The 16638-nt window shown below is 40.6% G+C and overlaps 1 protein-coding gene across 4 annotated transcripts in view; it reads left to right on the top strand.

Annotated features, from left to right (window-relative positions):
- COL20A1 (collagen type XX alpha 1 chain) overlaps positions 1–16638 on the top strand; it is a 127450-nt gene that overhangs the window by 79994 nt on the left and 30818 nt on the right. For all 4 annotated transcript variants that reach the window (XR_008915410.1, XM_056812840.1, XM_056812838.1 and 1 more), the window contains 9 exons: positions 483–612; positions 1502–1644; positions 2101–2233; positions 7339–7481; positions 7980–8109; positions 12647–12685; positions 14492–14630; positions 15159–15301; positions 16091–16200. Coding sequence is in view for 3 of the 4 variants with exons in the window: in XM_056812840.1 (XP_056668818.1) it covers positions 483–612; positions 1502–1644; positions 2101–2233; positions 7339–7481; positions 7980–8109; positions 12647–12685; positions 14492–14630; positions 15159–15301; positions 16091–16200 (1110 nt within the window). In the remaining variant the exon portion in view is untranslated. The remainder of the gene's footprint in view (positions 1–482; positions 613–1501; positions 1645–2100; positions 2234–7338; positions 7482–7979; positions 8110–12646; positions 12686–14491; positions 14631–15158; positions 15302–16090; positions 16201–16638) is intronic.

Here is a 16638-nt window from a genome sequence, read left to right as displayed (position 1 = left end):
CCTGCTTGACTAACTTGTAATCTTGGCCAATATAGGTCCATGTGCACCCTAACTAGTTATGGCCTCTGCCTAGCCACTGAGAGAGGGGACAAGGGGTGTCACCAGATGTGCAAGAACAATTGAAAGGATTAAATATAGATGTGGGCTTCAGTTACCTACAAAATAAAATGCCCTAATGGGTAATAGAAACGTATTATAACTATAGACTCTATCCTGTCAGGTTTTTACAAATAGGAATAATTCATCTCCAAAGTTGTACAGACATGACAAGCCATGTTTTGTGGGTTCTTTATTGAAGGATGGATGTAGATGAACCTTAGTATCCAGAGGCCTGAACTCCTGGAAATGGCCTGACTAACTTTGGGAAGGGAAATAAACTGCATGGTCCTCAGGCAAGGTGGATGCCCCATTCTCTCTCAGGGTAGGAGTGACACTCTTGCCCCAACTGCTGTAGAAGCCTAGAGTTTACCCTTACCTTGCAGATAGATGTCTCCAGGAATGCCTCCTCTGTCAACCTGGCCCCACTCTCCTCCTCCACCTCATATATTGTCAGTGTCACATCAGTCTACAAAGATGGGGATTCTTCCACACTCACTGGACGAGTGACCACACGTGAGTGAACAGAAAACTGTGGTGAGGGGGTAAGAACTCTCTAAAAGCCAAAAGATGAAAGAGCTCCCTAATACTTCCCCATAGACAGGCAGCATAGCACAAGGAAAGGAACATTGAACTTGGAATCAGGCAAACTGGATTTATCTGACATTAAACAGCTGTGCGATTGTAGGTAAGTCATTTAATCTCTCTGAGCCTTAGTTTCCTAGTCTTTAAAATGGAAATAATGAAAGCTTACTCTTAAACTCCTATATAAATGTAAGCTATTATTATATGTTCTCTTCTGGACCTTGGTAAAGGACATCCTTTATGAGGATCGCATGGATCTAGATTCAGAGATCCTTAATAAATATTTACTGAATTAAATTAAAATGCAAAATGGCAGAAACTCAATATTAAGTCTATGGAGCAAGATTATAGAAAAACAAGGGTAATTCTTAGGAAAATATGTGAGTTTTTATCCCAATCTGTTTGAAGTCTTCTAAAATTTAGGGGAAGACAGAGGAAAGTGATGGCATGAAGGAGGTAGACAGAAAGTTGGAGTCTCACAGATCTATTTAACCCCTACAGAGACAGAAGCCTATTGACTCCTACTCTGCCTACCACGTGTTCCTATTATCCCAGGAATCTAATAATGATTCATGAAATCAGTGAATTACAAAGATTTCTGCCAGTCCCTGGATCTGAGGCTGCAGTCATTTGAGATCCGTAGTATGAGTTGGGGCCAGATGTCAGGGTGCCGCTGAGCTCTCCAGCCATCTGCTCCGCACCTACTCACAGGCAGCTGGAAACAACAAAGATGGCACAGGACTCGTAGGGATTGAGATTTCAAAATTCAAGGTTAAAGGTCTTCTTCTTCTTCTTCTTCTTTTTTTTTTTTGCCTGTTAGGAAAAGTCCCAGCCCCAAGCCACTTGAAGGTAACTGAATTGCCAGGGGATGATGTCAGGCTGGAGTGGGCTGCTGCTGCAGCCTCTGGTGTGGTGGTCTATCAGATCAAATGGACACCCTTGGGTGAAGGAAAGGCTTATGAGGTACTAGTATAAGCTGTGGGGTCCTGGTGGGGAGCATTATAAGTAGAGCCTGAGAGATCTCTGTCTTACAAAGGAGAAACAAAAAGTCCACCCCCACCATCTTGTGCCAAGAGGACCCACTGATGGGGGTAGGGGACTCTCAGGAACTGCCCACACCCTTCCCTGAAGGTCAAGCCCTAGGGTGGAGGGTCTGGCTTTAGAGCACTGATTCTCCTTCCCCAGAGAAAGGGTCAACAGAGTCACCATCTTTCTCTAGACCAAATATAGCAAGTTCTCCCAGCACACATGTGCCTTGCACAGGAGGAATTCAGCCCTAAAAATCAGGAACCCAGAGAACTAACATCTCTTAATTGGATGAATCTCTTCTACAAATCTGCATAGACTAAATGTCAATCTCAGGACTTGGGAGAATGTTGATATCCATCCCTCATTTTCTCTTTTTCTCTCTCAATACAGATTTCTGTCCCAGGGAACCTAGGCACTGCCACTTTGCCTGGTCTAGGGAAGCATGCAGAATATGAGATCTCCATCTTAGCCTATTACAGAGATGGGGCCCGTAGTGACACAGTGTCCCTCCAATATACTCCAAGTAAGTGATAAATTCCCCTCTGATGACTGAGGGGAGATTGCCCAAATAAGACTAGAAACACCATTCCAGGTCTATGATATGTACATACTTGTATACAAAATATAATCAAATGTTGGCTATGGTGGGGCCAGCTCCTAAGGCATGAGAGCCATTTGTTAAATTTTTAGCATGAGCATTTACTTATACCTTCAAAATTGGCAAATGCTACAAGTCAAGGTTTAATTTTGCTTTGTCAATTGTCCAGACTCAAGAAAATGATGGGTGAAATGTTAATAATGTGAACTAAGCTTAAAAGTGTATCATGAGTGCATTTTTTTCCAGAAATCTGGTTGTTAAATATTTATCCATATACTCCAGAATATACTCTCCATAAATCACCATGGTGTGATATTCACTATTACATTACACACTCTATTAATGATCACCAGTAGTAAGAGAGTAGGGACATGGATAATATTCTAGGAGAATCTCTTTTGGTGAAAATTTAGTAATACAACCAAGGTATAGTGGTAAATATTTAACAATAATCCCTCTGAAAAAAGTACTTTTGATAAATTTTTAAATAAACCATCTTACTTTCTGTACTCATAACAAATCTAAGACACAAGGGGAAGGCTAAGAAAAGGGGGTTAAGTGACTTGTCTAGGATCACACAACTAGGAAGTGTTTAAGGACAGATTTGAACCCTCCTGACTCCAGATCTAGTGCACTAGCATTTTCTGATACACTTTTAAGCTTAATCTACATTATTAACAATCAACAGAACAACAAATTTAATCCTGATTTATAGTGTTTGCTAACTTTTGAGGTATAAATGCTTACACTGAAAATTTAACAACAGGCTTTCAGAGCTAATTTGAACTGGCTCTAGCACACTCTTGAATGAAAGAATTATTTCTGTTGGACTTTGGGATATGCTAAATGACTCTCCCTGCTCCTGCCTTAATCCTCACTGTCTTAGAGGATAGCAAAATAAGGGTATTTTCCACATAAGTAGACTTTTGGAAAAGAAAGTTCTACTATTTCCTTTTTTCTTTAAAAAAAAATTTTAATCCTTACGTTCTGCCTTAGAATCAATACTTTTCCAAGGAGAAGAGGGATAAAGGTTAGGCAATGGGGGTTAAGTGACTTGTTTAGGATCACACAGCTAGGCCAGATTTGAACCCAGGACATCTCCTCTAGGCCTGATTCTCAATCCACTGAGACATCTATCAGCTCTCGGCTATCAAGGCTAGTCTGAGGTTAAAATTATGACCTAACTCATATAAACTATACACAAATCATAAAGCTTTGATTGCATCTTGGGTGAAAGTTCTGCCACCTCCATAATGCTTAACTTTGGGCAAGTCCCTTCCCTTCTCTGGGCTTCAGATTCTCAAAGGGTTTGGATTAGATGATCTCAAGAGTCACTGCCAGCTCTAAAGTTTAATGTTTTTCAAAGGGATTTTGTGCCATTTATTGATGTTGTTCAGCTGTTTTTTAGTTGTGCTCAATTCTTTGTGACCCCATTTGGGGTTTTCTTGGCACAAGTACTGGAGTGTTTGCCATTGCCTTCTCCAGCTTATTTTACAGATGTGGAAACTGAGGTAAAATAGGGTTAATTGACTTGCCCAGGGTTACACAGCTAGTAAGCACCTGAGGATGAATTTGAAAACAGGAAGATGAGTCTTCCTGCCTCCAGGTCTGGAGCTCTATCCACTGCACCTCCCAGCTGCCTTAATTGTACAGCTCGGGAAGCCAAAAGAGCACATTCACTCCAGGGCACTTAATTTATAGCATGGACTTTTTCTAATGAATATGATTGGTCTATGGTCAGATTTCCCACTTAACCTGAACAGCAGGTGAAGCTTTTTCTGAGCATGTAAGTGCTTACTCACCCAGAGCACTTAGGAAGATAAGAGGAACCGCTCTGTCTGAAGGCTGGCTCTTTTTCACTGGAGATGGCAGCTGATGTGCAAGACCTTCATCCCCAAAGGTTCTCCTAATTAATATTCTCTGCCTAATGGCTTCACTGGCTATGTAATGCACCTGGCATATTTGTAATTTGCCATCCTTTTCCCTTCTCTCCCTTGGTCATGGGAGGAGAAATTGCACTCACAGATGTATCAGGATGGTTCCTATGTCTGGGAGCCTGACAATACTGCTGGTATGGAGAGACAGAGCCCCGATTCCAGCCTGGATGGCTTGTATCTCCTGTGATTCCCTTATCAACTACAGGGGCTAAGATACTTCACGTTAGGAAAGGCCAGGCAGGAAATAATGGTAGGAGAGTCTCTCCAGAGGCTGCCCTGGGTGGATGGAGAGGTCTACATCTACTGCCAGATGTTTACTATCTTCTGATTAAACCCTCTTTGCTGTTGGGGACTCTCTGAGGTTCATGTAGTCATTCAATAATCACCTGTCCTGTATATGAAGTCCTGTGCTAAGAACCAAGAAGAGTACAAAGAAAGAAAAGGCATAATCCCTGGCTTCTGGGAACTTGCAGTCTATATTAATAAAGGTCACACAGAAAGTTTGTCACAGGGCTAGGATTGACCCCCCAGGTCTATCTCCGACACTAATTTTACATGTGATTTCAGTTATTTCTGAACTTCCATTTCCCTATCTGCAAAGTGATCATCTCTCAGATCCCACCCAGATCTAATATTCTATGAATCTGTGATTCTGGTTCAGGAAACAAGACACACACACACACACACACACACACACACACACACACACACACACACACACGAGGGTTAAAATAAAACTCTTCCAGGTGCCCAGTTTCAGAATCTCATTGCCATTCTGGCCTCTTCTCTGCCTCTTACTTTGTCTAATCAAATGTTGCAAATATTGTTGATTCTTATTTCCACAACTGAGCTTCAAGGCTGTTCTTTAAATTGCATTTAATTTTGATAAATGTGAAAGAGGATGTCATGAATTTGAGTTTTGTCCCTAATAAGTCAGCAGTCTTTATTTTACATATATTCCCCTTTTAATTACATTTTAAGATAGATTTAATACTTTAAAAAACATCCCTTGGTTTGAAGACAAACTGAGCAAGTTCTCATTTGCTTTTAAATTTTTTTGTTGTTGTAAATTTGAGAAATATAAACATTTCCTTCCACAAAGAAGTAAAGAAGTGTATTATTTATGACACTGTGAAACTCGATTATATAGAGAGTTCTTTTAAATTATATAATATGATAGTTCCAAAACTATCCTGCATGTGTGTCTGCTTCTGAAGTTTCTTCTCTATTTCCTATTTTTAATGTTTCATTAATATTCTTTTAAGTTAAATTCTTCTTCTTTCTTCTTTCTTCTTCTTCTTCTTCTTCTTCTTCTTCTTCTCCTCCTCCTCCTCCTCCTCCTCCTCCTCCTCCTCCTCCTCCTCCTCCTCCTTACTACCTCTCTACCTTCCCCACTAATTAGAGTAATTAAATGAACAAAAAACTCATTTGACCATCCCCCTAGTTCAATATCTCATCACCTCTTGCTTGTACAGTAGCTCCCCTAATTAGGCTACTTCTCCCCCCCTCCAATCCATTCTCCACCTAGCTGTTGAAGTAATCTTCCTAAAGTACAAATTTGACCACATTATCCTACTCAAGAAGCTTCTATGGTTCCCCAGTGTCTCTAGGAGCAAATGCATGCTCCTCTTTCATAATTAGAATTAAAATTAGAATTAGAGTTGAAATTAGGCAGATTTATTGCTCAGTACTGTCCACCCCTTCCTATCAAAAGTCTTGGATAAACTCATTCACCAAACAGTATGGATTAAGTGTGAGATCCCTCTTGGGGATGTTTGTTTTGAAAAAATGGGAGGTGGGAGAGGGAATACATATTGGAAATTAATGAATAAAGGCAATATAGGCTTTATTAAAAATTTTTCATTCATTCTGTACTCTAGCCAAACCACCTTAGCTCCTTTCCTACTGTTTCCCAAACTCACCATTCCATCTCTGACTTCAGTGCTTGGAATAGAATCCCTTTTTCACCTTCACTTCTGGGAATCCTTTGTTGCTGTTTAATCATGCCTGACTCTAATGACTCCATTTTGAGTTTTCTTGGCAAGGACACTTGCAATTTGCTTCTCCAGCTCATTTTCTAGATCAGGAAACTGAGGCAAATAGGATGAAGTGACTTACCCATGATCATACAGCTAGTAAGTGTCTGAGGCTACATTTGAACTCAAGTCTTCCTGATTCCAGGTCCAGCACTCTATCCCTTGCACCACTTACCTTGCTGTGGAATCTTTAACTATCCTAAATGCTGAGCTCATGTGCCATCTTTAGGAAACCTCTCTTGACCCCAATAATTGTTAATATTCTCTTTTTTCCCTTCAAATGATTATGAATATTTTTATCAGGCAGAATAATGAAATGAATACAGAGCTGTCCTCAAACTGGGAAGCCCAGAGTTTCAGGCCTTGTACTGAATGTGTGACTCTGGAAAAGACAATTAACCTCTCTGCTCTAGGCAACTTTCTTAAGTAGAAAGTAAATTGCCTAGGAAGTGCAGACCTGAACAAAGAGAATGCTATCATCTAGGAGTTAATGTACCAAAGAAATAAGTTGAGTTCCCATACCATTTTTGTCTTCCTCATTTTGTCTCCCAATAATATGTAAGGTCCTTGAGGGCAGGGATTATTTTATTTTTGGCGGTTTTCCAGGTCCGTAGCACTATGCTCTTCCTGCACACAGTAAGTGTTTAATAAATGTTTGCTGGATTTAATTGAATCAGAATATATCACAATGGTATATGCTTAAGTGAAGGGGTGATCATGATGGGCAAAAGTATTCAGGGAAGAAGTCATGGAAAGGTGACTTGAGTTAAGCCTTCATTTGTGGGTTAACAATAAGTAAAGAGAAGAGCATTCTAGGTGAAAGGAATTTCATGAACAAAACGGCACAGAGGCAGAAATAAGCAGTTCAAATGGCTGTCTAATAGATTTCCTTAAATCAAGGTTCCCCAGCATTCTAATGCCCCTCCCACAACAACTATTCTATTTCCAATGTTGTTCTATACCTCACTGTCCCTTTGAGCCCCTGTCCCTCAGTGGCCCTTGCCCTCTCTAGGCAACCTCATCTTCCTTTTCCAAGATAATGTGTTCTCTGCTGCAGTGAGCAGGAATCCACCCTTGAACCTTGTGCTAGCCTCAGAGACTCCTAGCAGCCTTCGGATCCTCTGGACATCCCCTAATGACAATGTCCTGCACTACAGACTCACCTATGCCCTGGCCTCTGGCTCTGGCCCTGAGAAAACAGTAAGTCCAGGGCCAAAGTGGAGAAGAATCATTCAACTGAGGTACCATTAAGGTGGCCAATCCAATCCACTTTAGAGAGGATTCTTTGTATACTGAATCCTAGGATAGAAGATGGGATCTAGTGGTGGTAGTTGCTGTCCTTTGTACTTGAAGAGAACCAAAATGACACCACTATGTTGGGGTCAATGCACAGTATGTCAAATGTGTATGTGGTAGGGAAGAGAGGTGTGGGATGAAGAAGAGATGTAGTAAAAAGAGGAAATATTGCCTTGCCCTTTAGGATAGGTGGAGCTAGGCTGTGGAAGGAGAAACAGTCCTTCCTAAGGGGGTGGAGGGCTAATCTGAGGAAGGAAACATAGCTTTCTCTTTAGGGAGTCCTTTATCTAAGGGAGAAAGAGAATACTTTCAAAGCAATATATCAATTAGTAATGATGAACAGAATGGAAGCAGACATGTCCTTGATTGAATGACAAAAATTCTTTCTGTTGGTCCCTGTAGATCATAGTTCCTGGCCCAGAGAACCATGTGACACTTCCTCTCCTGCTCCCTGGGACCAAGTACAAGGTTATGGTTTCAGCTGTCTACAGTCTTGGTGAGAGCAAAGTTGTGTCGGCCATTGGAAGGACTGGTGAGTGCACTAACCTTACTCCTATTTCCAGGCATAGCAATCAGTGACTGATGTACTGTAATGGATCCTGGCATTGCCCTGAAACAGTACTTTTAACTTCTTTCCAAGCCTAATCAAATGTCAGGTCTCATTTGATCTTCTTAGCAATCCAAGGAAGGAGGCAGGGCAGAAATTGCTAAACTCATGTTAGAGATGAGGAAATCAAGATTTCAAAATATTAAGTGACTTTCTGTTGATCACATAGCTAGTAAGTGGTGGAGGCAGACCTCCTGATCTCTTATCTTTGGAGCCTAGGGTCCTCACTGCCACGCCAAGCTTAAATTTGCCTTTAACAATCTTTATTTCCTCCTGTGGAATCATTCTCTGCCCTTTTATTGTCTCCCTCTGGGCTACCACTATATATAATTCTTTGAAAGCCCTTCCAGTAAGAGAGGAAAGACTTTGACAATCTCATTCATTCTGAGGCCTATAGGACTGACTGAGTAGGGTTTCCTCTTAAGGGTGTTTCCATTTTAAAGGGGAAACCAGGAGAGCTTTACTAAAAGGAATGAATGCTGGGTATTTATCAATTAGGAAATGGCCAGAGAAGAGGGATAATTAGGTATGTTCCTAGGAGGGAGGGTGCTTACTAGTGCCCCAGTATCAATTCAAGTCAACAAACTTTTATTAAATAGCTTATTTGTCAATCACTATTTTAACAAAAGGGGAAACTAGAAAGACTCTTCTCCCTGAGTCTAAAACTGGCCATAGACACTTACTAGTTATATAACCCTGGGCAAGTCACTTAACCCAGTGGCTTCAGTTTCCTTATCTGTAAAATGAGCTGGGGAAGGAAATGGCAAACCACTCCAGTATCTTTGCCAAGAAAACCCTAAACAGGGTCATAAAGTCAGACATGGAAATGAACAACAGCAATTTCATCAATAGTTTAACAAAGAAAGTCAAAAATAGTCCTCTTTTTCAAGGAACTGACAATCTAATATAAGAAGCAACATGGAAACAATGTATACAAATAAAATACAGATGGGATAAATTTGAGATAATTTTAGAGGAAATGCACTGCTAGCATTGAGGGGGACTAGGAAAATCTTACAGAAACTTAAATTTCAACAGAAAATTGAGGGCATCCAGGAAGATCAGGAGGCAGAGGTTAAGATGGGGGACCAATTCAGGCATGGAGGACAATTGATGAAAATTCACAGAAACAGGAAATTGAATGTATTGTGGGAGGAACAGCAAGGAGGCCAGTGTCACTCAATTGCAGAATACTTGGAATAGAGTAAGGTAGAAGAATACTAGAAAGGTAGAAAGGGGACAGGTTGGGAAAAGATTTAAAAACCAAAGGATTTCATATTTGATCCGGGAGGTAATAGAGTCTCTGGAGGGAGGAGAAAAGAGGATATATTACTGTCTGTAGGTAGTTTCCCATGTCAAACTGTAACTGAGATAAATCCTCATCTTTCTTGGGATATTTTTTTGAGCCAGTTCTCAAATGAGTGTTATACTTCCATTTGATAATCTTTTTTGGATGAACTTCAACTCGTTCCACTGAAATTTAAAGATCAATGTAATGATATTGACCAAGTTTGGCCCTAAAGAGGTGATGAGAAAAGTATACCTCTTTTCCCTTCTTTTCAGAAGTGGAGAACAATGAGTGTGTAATGCTGCATATGCTGCATCACTTTGGTGAAGATACTGAAGTGGTTTTCCACTTTCTTTTCCATTGGATTAAGGAAAACAGAGGTTAAAAGATTTGTCCAGAGTCACACATCTAGTGAATCCAAATCCAGCATCAGATACATCTAATGAGTATTTGATGCTAGATTTTAATTCAGTTCTTCCTAACACCAGACCTAATAATTCCACTGAGTCAGCTAACTGACTCCAAGGCAAATAGAAGTGTCCTTATATTAAAAAAAACAAGTTAGGCCAAAAAAACCCTAAAATTATAACTTTCAAAATTTGTATAATATTATAGTGTTAGCGGTCCCCTGATGAATAGGTTGATTTTATTATTTGTTCTCTAGTATTTCCACTGATTTTTTTTATTACTCAGTCCAGCTTCCTTCAAGTCATCTTTTCACCAATATTATCATTGTATAGGTTGTTCTCTCTGTTCTCTTTATTTCACTCAGCATCAGATCATGCAAATATTCTATGTTTCTCTGAATTTCTTATATACTACTTCTTACTGTATAAAAATATTCTATTATATTCATATACTGTAGATTTTTTTAGTCATTTCCTAGTCAATGGGTACTATTTTTTAAAAAACATTTTCCAGAAGTCAGACACTGACAGCTGGAAGCCTCATTCCATAGAAGTAGGGGGTTTGCTGTGTCCAAATTACCAGATGCTTCAGAATATAGTGACCGCAGTTCTTGAGGAAACCTTAAGGCCCCAAGGATGAATTATATTGGTGACTATGAAAGTGATTGAAGAAACAGAATCTACAAATCACTCTTGGCTTTTCAGGGTCACCCGAGATTTCATCTATAGCTTCCTTGGCCCCAATTCTGCTAAGTTCAATGTCTTGAGAATTAAAAAGCAAGGTGTAGCTATCACTTGCTGTAGAACTGATTGACCTTTTTTGCCCTTTCTCATATCCTCCTGTAATTTCAGGGTTGAAAGAATCCTCAGACGTCAGTCTAGTCCACCTTCCCATCACATACATAGATTGCCTCAATAGCATCTCTGACAAGTGGGATATTCAGGCTCAGGTTGAGTATTCTGAGAGATGGCCAACTTTTTGCTTACTAAGATAGCCTACTTCATTGTTACACAGATTTACTTGTTAAGGAGTTCTTCCTTATACTGAGCCAAATCTCTCTTCCCTATAACTTTCACTGTAGCCTCTGAAGCCAAGCAGAATAAGTCTCATCCCTCTTGCACTTGCCAGTCATTCACATATTTGGAGGTAGTGACCAAGTCTCCCTTGAGACTTCTCTTCAGAATAAATTCTTCTAGTTCCCTTAACCATTTCTTTTTTCCCCCTTTTTAACCTTTACCTTTCTGCCTTGGAACTGGTACCCTTTTGATATTGTGAATGGACTAGTAAAACCTGTGGATTCATTCTCAGAATAATGTTGGTTCTTTAAAAAACTTTTACCTTTTTAGTATCAATTCTAAGCACAGTCTAGGCAATTGAGGTTAAGTGACTTGCCCTTTGTAACACAGCTAGAAAATGTCTAAGGTCAGATTTGAACCCAGGTCCCCCCATTTCCAGGCCTGGTTCTCTACCTAACTGCTCCACTCATTTTTAAGATGTGATATCCAGCCCACCCTCCCTCCATTTTGGTTGCTCTCTTCCAAACACTCTCCCATTTGTCAGTGGTCCTCTTATAAAATAGTTCCTAGAACTGAGCACAATATGCTAGATTAGGAAGAACAGAGGAACTCTTTTTTTTGCTTATCTTATTCTAAATGCTAGATTTCTAATAAGCAATGTAGTATAGATAGGGTCAGTCTTACTCATAGGCAGAACAGAACATTTCTGTGAGATATAATTTAGGGGATCTGGATGCTCTCATCCTCCTAAAGAAACTCTATCCCACCTGAAATTGCTTTTACAGACCTTACTTTTCACAAGCCCAGAATGTTGATAGAGAATTGACTGACTCCCGCTCATTCACACATGTGACTGAGACTGACAGCAGATCAAATAATGGGTTTTAAATTCTAGATGTGTCCAATAATTAATTGGTCTGTCTTATGAGGTAGTGATCTTACCATCACTCAGAATTTTTGAGCAAAGGCTGGATATACACATAAAGAGGAAGTTATAAAAGTATGTGAAGGGAGTATAGAGTAGGAATTTAATATCTGAATGACCTTAGCGTTAGCATCCCTCCTCATCAGTAAAGTGAGGGGGTTGGACTAGATAATCTTGAAGGTCCCTTCTCGTTAGATTATGTCTAAGTTCCTTCTATCATTCTGTTCTCTCTAATCCTATCCTGACACCAAGTTTTAAGTAGACATGGGTACTATTTCCTGCCTTTTTCAAATGTAAACATGTAGATGACTTTCATTTTCACCAAAGTAGACTTTCTCTGTCTCACTGTAATCTTAACTCAAGGCTTCCTTTTGGTTTCCAGAAGAATGTATCTTGGCTACTCCAGGATGAATGGACTTCAAAGACTCATTCATTAAGAAAAAGTTTTAAAAGTTGATAGCTTTCATGTGTGTGGAAGAAAGGATCAGGGATAGGGATAGTTCCCAAATAACTAACATTTAGTTTTAGAATATAGAAACAGGAAAGAACACCTTTCTTTAAGAGAGTGCTAGGTATAAATTCTGTGTGACTATAGGAAAACCACTAAACCCCTCCGATTCTCATTTTTCTCCTCTATAAAGTAATGATAATAATTATACTTACATATGAGGTTGATATGAGGTTAATAGTTCCTAAACTCTAGAAATATGATCTCTAAGACTCTGTCCCAAGTCCATCTCATAACAACAACTCTAGACCTGAAACACATAGTTACCTGATGTGTTAAATTTGCTTCCCTAAATGCTTTTTCTGTTTGTCTCTTAGCGGCTTGTCCAGCTCTCCATGCCAACAGCTCTCTGCCAGGTATGTCCTATTCCCAACTGTGCCTTGGTAGTTGTATCAAGCTCTGATGTTTCAGACTCATCTTCCCTTCTGCTCTGGTTCCCCTATGCACAATGCAATCTTAGAAGCTCTATTTCCTTCTCCTCTTTCATATTCCTTCTCTTCCTCCTCTCTTTCTCTCTTTCCCTCATCATCTCTTTCTCATTCCTTTCTTCTTTTCCTTTCCTATCTCTATCTCTGTCTCTGTTTCTCTCTCTTTTACACACACACACACACACACACACACACACACACACACACACACACACACTACCAAGTATGAAATCTTATATCCAATCTCCCTCTTACTAAACATGTCAAATTGGTTGGTTGTTATACTTTGTATTCAGAGGACCAGAATGACGTCACTATGTTGGGGTTAGTGTCTGACTGTAACTGATCAGACCAAATATGAGCTGGAAAGACTCTACCATGGGTTGGGCACAAATAGCCCATATAAATATATGCAATATATAAAGATTATTACAATTAATAGAATGGTGGGAGTAGGCGTGGGAGACAGGGTTTTTGGAAGAGGATCTTTTAAAACAAACTTACTCCTCTTCTAGGCTTGGAGATATCTGGCTATTACCCCTTGCCTGCTGGAAGCTCCGATAAGCTGGAAACATGAATTCAGATTTCACCGTCTGTTTTATACCAATTAATATCTGAAATGAGGAGTGAGTCAGAGTGCTTTGATGGCCAGCTAAGACAGAGAAAGACCAGCCAGGGTGGTATGATTGGCTCATGGTCGAAGGAAGAAACCTCTGAAAGTCCTGACAGGACTTTAGAGAAAAAGAAAATAAGTGACATAAAGAGCCCAGAATGGAAAAAAAAATTGATGGATTAGAAACTTCTGTGATATAAGAAACATAAGGTGGGACAGGCAGAGGCAAAAATTACTTTCCTTCCGAGGCTTACAGAGCCTGCAGATATTTTTCCTTTCTGACAATGTATTTGGTGCCATGATAGGAAGGAAAAACTCATTATTGATCTCTTTTGAAAATAGATACATGCACAGCCACCTACTAGCTTATTAAACTTCTGCTAGGACATAGAAACAGATCATGTGTTTTTCCCACTGTAGGAATCTCATCCTGGTAATTCAATCTCCTTGGCCTGGCTGGATGGGGAGAAGAAGGAGCTAGGATGACTTTCTGAAGTAGTTTCAGGCCCTTTCAATGATTAGGGCCTGAGGCTTTGAATGATGATGCCAGACCAAGGACATGGCAGCAGGTGCTGAGTGACACTGAGCTCTGAACAGTTGGTACCATAGGGCTTGGTTCATGTTTAAGGGGTCTTGAAGCTGGCATCTTACTTAGCACTTGGAGAGTGGCAGCTTATAGTAAGCAAGAAGACAGATGTGAACCGGGAGGCCTCCAGGATATGTCTGCACCTTAACAAATCTGGTACATGCTAGTGTCATGCATTTTAACACTATGCATGTTTACACCACTTGGATCAGGGAATAATTACAAAAACTAAAGGCAAAGAATAATCCTACTAATGGAAAATTTCAAACCCTGCTAACAAGAAGGTTCTTAATCTGTCTCTTTTCCCTGTTTCTCATGTTTTCTCTGTTCTTTTTCTCCTCTCTCTTTTGCTATCTCCTTTTCTCTCTTATTTTCTCCCATTCACCCTCCTTTTCTCTGTCTCTCTTCTGCAGCTTGTTCTTCACCTTACTGCCAATCTCCCTATCTCTCCCCCTATTACCTTCTCCCTTTTCTGTTCCCTCTTTTTCCTTTCCATTTTCTCCTTTCTTCTTCATCATTTTCTGGATATTTCCAGGATTTGACATGATGGAAGCTTTTGGCCTGGTGGAAAAGGAGTATGCTTCCATAAAAGGGGTGTCAGTGGAGCCCTCTATCTTTAGTGGGACTCGGATCTATACACTCTTCAGGGATGTTCAGCTGATGCGTCGAGCCAGGTAGGACATAGGCACGGTGATATTGGAGTATGCTGGATTTGGATTTGGAGGACCTGGGTTTGAACCTTGGTTCTGCTGGTTACTAACTGTGTGATCTTGGGCAAGTCATTTCTTCTTAATAAAACTTAATGTTCTTTTCTGTGAAGTGAGGAGGTTGGACTAGATGACCATCTGAGGCCACTTGCTGTTCTCTACATAGTCCTATGACACTATGATCCTGCCTCAAGGGACTTCCATATGGGCGATGCCAGGGACCAAGAAAGGTCCCTCTCTAGAAGACCTTGCTAGACTTATCATATTTTCCCCCTAAGCAGAGTTCAAATATGGAGGGCTGGGATTAGTATATCTCTTCCCACAGTGATGCCTGAGCTTCAGAAAGACCATTGTCCCTCCCACCCCTTGTTTTGCCACCAGTCAATGAGGCTAGAACATTGATAAGCAAGCTATTCTGACCTCCCTGATACCCTGAGAGGAGCTGTCCCTAATGCCTTTCCTGGGGTGGGGGTGTCTATCTTTGTGTTAATCTAGTGAAATCCACCCGGCTGCCCTCCCCCCTGAGCACACCATCAGCTTTCTCCTCCGTGTGCTCCCAGAGACACCTAGGGAGCCCTTTGCACTGTGGCAGATCACTGATGAGACCTTCGAGCCCCTTCTTGGAGTCACCCTTGATGGTATCATTTTGGGGTTCCTGGAGGGTCAAGGGTCCAAGGCTGTAGACAACTCCCCCTAAATATTATTCCTTTAATCACCCTAAGCAATTACCTTATGAACTGAAACTTATGAGAACAGAGCTATTTGCATGACCATGGAAAGCTGGGGCAGGTAGTAATTTCACATTGTAAAGGTCCATCAAATAATATTTGCAGTCAGCTCTCAACTGTGTACATATGCGCTATCCATGGAGGGTTTTCAATTCTAGGCCAGTCTCTCTGGATCCTCCCCCAACCTTGTATTCCATGGCAGGCATTTGAACTACCTCTTCCTTCCCTCTAGCCTCCTTCTCCTAACCCGACCTCTTTTTACCATGATCTATCTACTGTCATTAGGAAGTAAATTGATCAGTTTGAACTTTGCCCCTATGTCAAACACAATTAGGGAAGTGAAATCATGATTTTAAAAAAATGTGTCATTCATTCTGAAGCCAAATATTTGCGACCTTTGGATGAGGCACTGTTTTGCAATATTACCTCCTTGAACAGATAGAGGAGAGTTGCCTCTATTAATACCTGCTGTTTGCCTCTCACCCAAATTTCTTCTTATTTCATCATCCACACAGTGTAACTACTGGGAACACCTTCTTCACAATTACAGTTCATTTTGATGAGCCAGTTTGGGAGTGATTCATGGCCCCTGAATTGTGTACCTGGTCATAGACAGTAGGTGGAAAGGTATATCCAATTTAGGTCATCTGCTCTGTCACTGTCTGTTTTTCCTTTTTTTTTTTCTCTTGTCCCCTGCAGCTGGCAGAAAGTCCCTGGCCTATTTCAATCGTGACCACAAGGCTGAGTTGCAAGAAGTCACATTTGACTTGCAGGAAGTGAAGAAGATATTTTATGGGAGCTTCCACAAGGTCTAAACTTTGAAGAGGGTCAGGGTTTGGTTGCTGACATGGGTTTTTAGCACTACCACTTGGCTCTTGGTCCTCTGCCATCCTGTCCCCTTATTATGGGTCCAACTGTCTCTGACTTCCTTGTCTGAAACATTTCCCATCCTGCATTTCTAGAAAGCTTTTTACTTTTTGCCCACATCTTTACACATTTTGTGTAAATCTTTTGTCCTCATCAGCTAAATGCTTTACTGCATGGGGGAGAAGGGCAGAGAATGACCTTCCTAAGATAATATAGCTTGTGAGAGTCAAATCCAGGGCTCAGAATCCGGCTTCCTAAGAAGAAAGAACACTGGGCAAGAAGTGAGGACTGAGTTCTTATCCTGGTTCTGTTATCCATTAGCTCTGGGAGCTGGAATAAGACATTTCCCAAACTGGGTCTATTTCTTCTCTGTACAAAAG

Source organism: Monodelphis domestica, chromosome 1 (genome assembly GCF_027887165.1).
Source record: "Monodelphis domestica isolate mMonDom1 chromosome 1, mMonDom1.pri, whole genome shotgun sequence".
In the NCBI taxonomy this organism is placed as follows: Eukaryota; Metazoa; Chordata; class Mammalia; order Didelphimorphia; family Didelphidae; genus Monodelphis; species Monodelphis domestica.
This window is presented reverse-complemented; position numbering and strand designations above follow the sequence as displayed.